Here is a 7,404-nt window from a genome sequence, read left to right on the forward strand (position 1 = left end):
TGCCCAACACGCGTCCAGAACACACACACACACACACACACACACACACACACACACACACACACACACACACACACACTCTTCTGTGAACAGATGCTGACAAAGAGACCGGAAGTTGTAAAAATAGTAAATTCTTTCTGCTGATTTAGAAACGGTGATCGCAAGGAAACAGAAAGTTAATGTCCACTGAGCCTCTGCTATGAGTAATTTTGGTTCATTATTTTGTGTGTCTGTGTGTGTGTGTGCCCATATGCATGTGTGTACATGTACATGCATAACAGAGAGAGAAAGAGAGAATACATAAGTATTGGTTACTGCAGAAACCCTTCACAAAGTCTGCAGGAAGATGTACTCACAGCAACAAAATTAGACATGTTACTAACAACTTTCATTTCTGTCTCGATTGGAGTTTGAGCTCATTCAACAATGTTTAGATGTAAATGACATGAGATCAATAGTAACCAGATATTTACAACATCATTCACAGTACCTCTTTGAGTAGGATATGCTGCCAATAAGCTATTCCTGGGCTGTCATCCATGCAGACAGAACAGGGTGGTGCTCTAACAAGGATTTAGAAATTAAAAGCTGGACTTTCTACAAGAACAGTGAAGATTCATGTAGGAAGCTTTTAGGGAAAAAATTTGGTCAATATGAACCAACCCTAAAAAAACTGAATTATAGGGTATGTCCAGCAGCAAATTAAAAGTTGCAATCGTTATTTTATCCCACCTCTTAGTTAGATGGCTATCTGGGAATTGATTAGGGTATTGCTTCAATGCATCATAGAGTATGTTTTTCCCCTGAAGATTGAAAAGGTAAAATAAGATTAAGTTTTAAGATAATGATATTGCTGGCAACTTTCCTTTTGGCAAGATTCTGCATCAACTATAGTCTTATTAAGTTTGTATAATGGGCTTCTTATTAGAATGCCAATTTATTTCATAACATTCAGGTAAATCAGGAAGGTCCCTGGTGTAACTTCTACTGGAAACCTGCCCCAGTAAAATTCCATGTGACTTACCCTCATCATTTTCTTTCCAGGATAATCAAGACATATACAAAACGGTGAGTACCACCAGCCTAGTAACAAGGGCATGCAACTACCACATTTACAGCAAGTGACACTTAGAATTAAAATCAACCTTTTTTTCTCTTATTTAGTTTTTATTTCATTACTCCAGAACTCAGGAGCCGACGCATTCAGTATTTTATCGTAATCATCTTTCTGTAAAAATCACTCTCCTCTGCATGCCTTTGTCCTTTCCCATTTAATATATGCAGATAAGTAGAAAAGCAGGGGCCTTCCAGAAACTCTGGGTAATAGCTTTCTAGGTGCTTTTTCCTGGGGCTGCAGGGATTCTCTCTCTCCCTCTCTGGGGAAGAGGTTGGGGGAGGTTGTCAGATCTGAAAAGCTAGAGAATAAATACAGAAAAGGAAAAATTAGTAAGAAATAACTTTATATTATGCACTTAAACAGATGTACAAGAAGGCTGGTAAAGACTGAGCTCTAGTTACATTGCTCCATATTACCTTCTGTGTTTTAAATTCTGAAAAGTGCTTCGTGAAGTGTGAAGTACCACATTCCCAATAGTGATCTGTGGGTGTGCATCTTTCATCACTGTCACAGTGTGTATGTGCTGTGGGAATAAAAAGCATCACCTCTAACTTTCTTATAAATTGGAGTTACCCTCAGGAACAGATTGTTGAAGTGAATTTCTGCAGGGTATGATTTGGAGAATATTGGGAAGGTCATAGAATAGAATTTTTAGTAGAATTTCAATCCAGTCACAGTGATTGAAATTCTACTATTAGAAAGTCACTTATTTATATAGTTAAGGCTTTCCAAGGCTTCAGAAAGATCCTTAAAATAAACAAGTACCAAGCAAAATGTTTTTCCCTTTGAGGCAAAGCCACAAGAGTAGTATAGATTTAGTACCGGGGATCAGGTAAAGATGGGAATAGTATCAAGGCAGGCCATGGGTACTGCAAGTAGAGAAGGGTCAAAAATGGAAGGGAAAAGAGAAAGACAAATACCATACGACATCACTTATATGTGGAGTCTAAAATATGGCACAAATGAACCTATCTACAAAACAGAAGCTGACTCACAGACGTAGAGAACAGACTTGCGGTTGCCAAGGGGTGTGGGGAGGCGGGAAGAATGGAGTGGGAGTTTGGGGTTGGTAGATGCAAACTATTACATTTATTAGAATGGCTAAACAACAAGGTCCTACTGTAGAGCACAGGGAACTATTTTCAATATCCTGTGATAAACCATAATGGAAAAGAATATGAAAAAAAGAATATATATGTGTATAATTGTCACTTTGCTGTACAGCAGAAATTAACACAACATTGTAAATCAAATATAGTTCAATAAAAAAAAAATTCTAGCCTAAAAAAGAAGAAAAGAAAAGAAAAGAAAATGGAAGGGAAAAGTTAAACTCTGTGTCTGTGACACGAATTAACTTTTACTCTGAGCCGAAATACTCAGAGAGGATTCACAGGACTAGATAAGACAGGGTATGTATGCCTGAGTGTGTGCAGGCAGTCACAGATGAGACATACAGGAAAATAAAATGCATGGGGGCGGTGGTTATGCATGCTGCCCTTCCACCTCGTCCCTTAGATAAGGAGAGCGCACCTGGGGAGCCAGAGAGGATCTGCATGGAGATGCTTCTTTGGGACGATGCACCCACACTAGAAGGACAGACTATTTGGGATTAATGCAGATACAAGTCTGTTTTACCCTAAGGGCATATTTTTAAGTGATGTGTTGGAATGAAATGTGCTAGCAAGGCAAGCGGTTCTTTATTGAAATCATAAAATTTCAGGCTTAGGCTCGGAAATGGATTTTACTCTGAAAATTAAACCCATTTGTAAGGGGGTGAGCAGACAGGAATGCACATAGCCCTGGGCCTGGGCCCGGCGCTGTCTGACCCTCACGGCCTCTTTGCCGCAGTTTCCTCCTGTGCATTCTCTAATGCGTCTGGCTGCCAAGCTCGCCAACCAAAGGATGAAAAGATTTCGGCAGCGCGTATGTACTTTTTCCTTCCACCGTATTTTTATGCCACTAAAAGTTCACTTAACCGTGGTGAATGCCTGTTGTCCCCTTGGGGCTCACTGGCGTTTTCTCCTTGTACAAGCTCTACACGGTGGCTGCAGGGCAGGGAATGGGGGAGAGGGGCTGTGGTCCAACTCCGTGACCATCGGCTCCTTGTCTGTGCTCCTCATCTTTTTCCATTTTAGTTTTTGTGTTGTTTTTTTCACTTTCCCTGTCCCTTCCTCTTCCTCCTCATGACATAGACACTTGCCTTGATCATATACTCTGCTTCCCATTGTCCCACCTGCCCTTTTATTCTTATGGCAGAGCTTCGTTTCTTAAAAAAAAAAAGAGCTCTGAAACTAACACAACATTGTAAATCAACTATACTCTAATATAAAATTAAAATTAAATTTAAGAAAAACAGGGCTTCCCTGGTGCGCAGTGGTTGAGAGTCCACCTGCCGATGCGGGGGACGCGGGTTCGTGCCCCGGTCCGGGAGGATCCCACATGCCGCGGAGCGGCTGGGCCCGTGAGCCACGGCCGCTGAGCCTGCGCGTCCGGAGCCTGTGCTCCGCAACGGGAGAGGCCACGGCAGCGAGAGGCCTGCGTACCACACAAAAAACAAAACAAAAAAACAAAAAAATTTTTAATTAAAAAAATTTGTTTAGAAATGACTAGTTTCAATAATAGCTGAACCTGTTCAAAATGTCCATCAAGGTTTTGTTGCGTGGTAGCAAAACAAACAAACATAATTTTTGGGACACTGTGAGTCCAAGTAGGGTGAACGACTCATTCCAGTTTGCCCAGGACGTTCCTGGGTTTAGCTCTGAAAATGCCAAGACCTCAGAAAATCGCTCACTTCCTGAGAAACCCATTGGTCATCCTAAGCACAGGCCACAGTTTGCTTGGATACTGGTGTCAGACTTCCAGGTTGAGTCTGCCTCCATCATTGGGCCAGATCCACAAGCAAAGATGAGCTGAAGAAGCTGAAATGGCATATCCTTGAGAATCTGCCTAAACCAGGAGTCAATTTCAAGTCGAGGCTGTTGGGAAAAACAAGCAAGTTTAACATTGTCCTGGACCCTAAGGGTAATCCAACCAAGAAAACACACTTGCCTTCCTGAACAGAAAATTGTAATTGGCTCCATGGTTAGCTGTTTTCTTGAAAGGCATTTTGCATCTGACTTCCGGCTACCTTAGAATGGAATCAGGGAGGGGCAGAATCACAGCACACTGCAAGCCTCGGGGATGAGTTTCCTATTAAATGAACCTGGGCCTCATTCCTTCACAGGATTCCGGGGCTGCTGCAGAGGTTTTTACCAAGAAGGTATGTAAGCCCTGAGCAAGCACCACCCCCAAAAAGATCTACTTCTCAAAGAGAGAAGGACGGGGGAGTGCTTGGAGCCAGGCCACCTTGCAGCCCCTTTAGATCACTTCTGGAAAGAACTGGCCTCACACTATGCCCTAAAATTCTCTGAGGCTGAGCATCTATTTTGGGTTTCCCTGGGCTTGTCCTGGAGCAGAAAGGAATCATGGAGTGATGCCCTTGGACGGTACTATTTCATCTCCGTTCTTACAGATGCGTCACCTGGGGCCATCTGCCCCTGGAGGTTTGCTTTCTGGCTCAGGGGCCCACGGGCCAGTTGTGCAAACTTGGGGAGGGGTGCAGCATCTGTGTTTCTCCAAGTTGACCGTGCACCATAAACACCTGGGACCTTGTTAAAATTCAGATGGCTGGGCCCCAACCCCAGAGATTCAGTGGCACCTGAGATTTTGCATTTCTAACAAGTTCCCAAGTATTGTTTATGTTTTAGGTCTGAGGACCACACCTTGAAAACCACTACCATAGACATCTTTGAAAGACCTGCGGCACAACGTGGTTGCATAATGGTTTGTGTTTTTATGTTGCAGGATCACACTGCCACCTTGGAAAGACCATTTTTCCTTTTCAGGGTAAAGCAGATTTCCTCTTCTCTGTTTTTCACCCCGATTCTCTCCTACCGCCCCAATTATGGAGTTACTGCAGAATGAACCCAGCCAGGCCCCCATGGCGAACTGGTGAATCATTAGGGGAACTTTCTCACCCTTCCTTAGGGGATGACTCGATGCTTGGAAAGGAAAGCGTCCAGCCGCCACGGGCTGCGCGCACCAGGGCTCTGGGAGGAGCTCAGGGGCGGGAGGCGGGAGTTCTGCTGATGGACAGACGCGCGGGCCAACCAAAGTCGGAGTCCGTGTTCCAGAGCCTGAAGGTCCGGGACGCACGGCCCCAGATCACAGTGGAAATAGGAGTCTAGGCGTCCTTTTCCCCAGGGAACTTGGAGTTTCTTGCAAAGGTCACAGGGTCACAGATGGTCTTTTAATTCTTGATCTACCACTCCCTAGCTGTTTCACCCCCTAGATCTTCAGTGTTTGCATCAGAAAAACGTGCGAATCAGACTAGACGTGTGCTCCTCCATCTGCATTCTGTGGTCGTTGGTGCCAAGAGACGCTCTGCAAAGATCAAATACGATCGAAAACACTGCACCTGACACTCTCCGAGGTTTACAGAGCATACCATGTCCTGCAGGAAGCAACCTGTTTAACTTGGCTCAGTCATACTTTTCCCAAACCCCCATGACATCCCAAGTACACCTTTTAAATCTGCATGCCCTACTAGTGGTTGTTTTCTGGAAAGTACTTGCAGAAACAGTGGGTCTCCATGATGTCTTTAGGATGAGAAGTCCTGTGATGCGTTGTTTAGGGATCGTCCTGCCACATAAACAGAGGCTAAGGGGGTAGAGTGGTGGGGTGAGGGACAGTGTCAGGGCCATTGCAGCAGCGAGGGTCCTGGAGCACTGCCCCAGAGGATCCACAGAGTAGCAGTGACCGGGGCTCCCCAGGTGAGCCCCCAGGGAAGCTGCTAATGCCTCCGTTAGGAGAACAGAGCCGTAGGGCGTAGAGGAAGGATCTGGAACCAAGAAACAGATTCCAGGCAGTATGGTCTCAGTACTGTAAGCTGCTCCTTTTTTTTTTTTCAGCCAAGGAATGGAAGAAACCTTGACCTTAGCACCTGGTAGGATCGTCCAAGGTCAGCCTCATTGCATTCTCCTCCAAACAAATGTTATCTGTCTGACGTGGGGGAGTGAGAGGCAGACGGCCGGCGCGGGGTGGGGGGCGGGGGGGTGATAGTTCCAAGAAAGGGGGGCCATGTGAAACCCCTAAGGGGCTCCTCGGCCCCCTCCCTTTCCTGCTCTCAGCATCGCAGAGACCCCCCCCCTGCAGCCTGGCACTGTCCCAAACAATGCAGCCTTTGCTCCATGCCAGCTCTTTGCAGGTGTGTTGTCTCCAGCAGTGGCTGTGAGAGGACAGAAGCTCCACAGCTTTTGTGACTTCTCACCCGGCCCTTGTGATGAGGCAAAGTCCACCCTGGCGTGCTTGGTGGGGAGAAGTTCTCTATAGTGGGAACATTTCCGATTAGAACCAGGCCAGGCTGTTCCCTCCAATCAATGGTGCTCTGAGACCCGGAGGTGAAATCTGGGGAGATTTCTTGGCTTCTGGCCTGTGGCAGTTCGAGTCCCTGCACACGGGCAGCTCTGGGCCTCCTCTGTCTCTCATGTTGTTGTGGTCCCAGGGACGTGAGGCCACTGTCCTTCAGAGGCATCCCAGCCTCCCTGCTGGAGCCCCTGGACCAACTGGCAGCAACTGGGGCCCTGGCAGCCCAAGGTGCCTGAGAGAGCTGTCCAGATGCTGGGGAGCATAGCCGCCCTGGCCAAACTGGGAAAGATGTTCCCTGAGGCCACAGCTCTCACACTGACCTAATGGCCTGATCAGTTACAGCAACAAATCTTATGAGTACCAATTATGGGCATTTATGACAGGCCAAATTGAGGTATTTTAAAATATGTTATATAATAACATGACCCTGGGCCTCATCTCCATCCTGATAATGATTCAATCTGACCTGTACATTTTTCTTTTTTCTTTTCAGAATTCGGCGGCAAAGGGAGTCTGGATCAGATGAGGCAACTGAGCATTTATTTTGAACAAACATCAAATTTCTTTCTGTGAACAGTATTTGAAGAGAATTCTCTTGCTCTCTATTCACTAGAATATTCAGTTGTGTAAAAAATAAAGTAGCATTGACACAACATTTTCATTTCTTATTTCTTATCGGGTATATTGTTTAAGTAATAGGGTATGTATGATTAAAATGTGCTGGTTTTGGTGTTGTTTTATCATGTTCCGACAATCTCATTATTGTCGAGCGTTGAGAGCATAAGCCCGGGAGAGCCTGGCTGGCTTCAGATACTGACTCCGCTTTTTAGCTGGGGGACGGTGAGCTGATCACTTCCATGGTAAAATAACAGCACCTTCAC

At 45.6% G+C, this 7,404-nt stretch overlaps 1 protein-coding gene across 1 annotated transcript in view; it reads left to right on the forward strand.

Annotated features, from left to right (window-relative positions):
* The window catches only part of NMS (neuromedin S), a 10,927-nt gene extending 4,822 nt beyond the window's left edge, over positions 1-6,105 (forward strand). Inside the window, exons 4-8 of the mRNA XM_024129800.1 lie at positions 1,045-1,068; positions 1,165-1,230; positions 2,966-3,040; positions 4,961-5,002; positions 6,067-6,105. Of these exons, the coding sequence (XP_023985568.1) occupies positions 1,045-1,068; positions 1,165-1,230; positions 2,966-3,040; positions 4,961-5,002; positions 6,067-6,105 (246 nt within the window). The remainder of the gene's footprint in view (positions 1-1,044; positions 1,069-1,164; positions 1,231-2,965; positions 3,041-4,960; positions 5,003-6,066) is intronic.
* The last annotated feature ends 1,299 nt before the right edge of the window (positions 6,106-7,404 follow it).

This window comes from Physeter macrocephalus, chromosome 12 (genome assembly GCF_002837175.3).
Source record: "Physeter macrocephalus isolate SW-GA chromosome 12, ASM283717v5, whole genome shotgun sequence".
NCBI lineage: Eukaryota > Metazoa > Chordata > Mammalia > Artiodactyla > Physeteridae > Physeter > Physeter macrocephalus.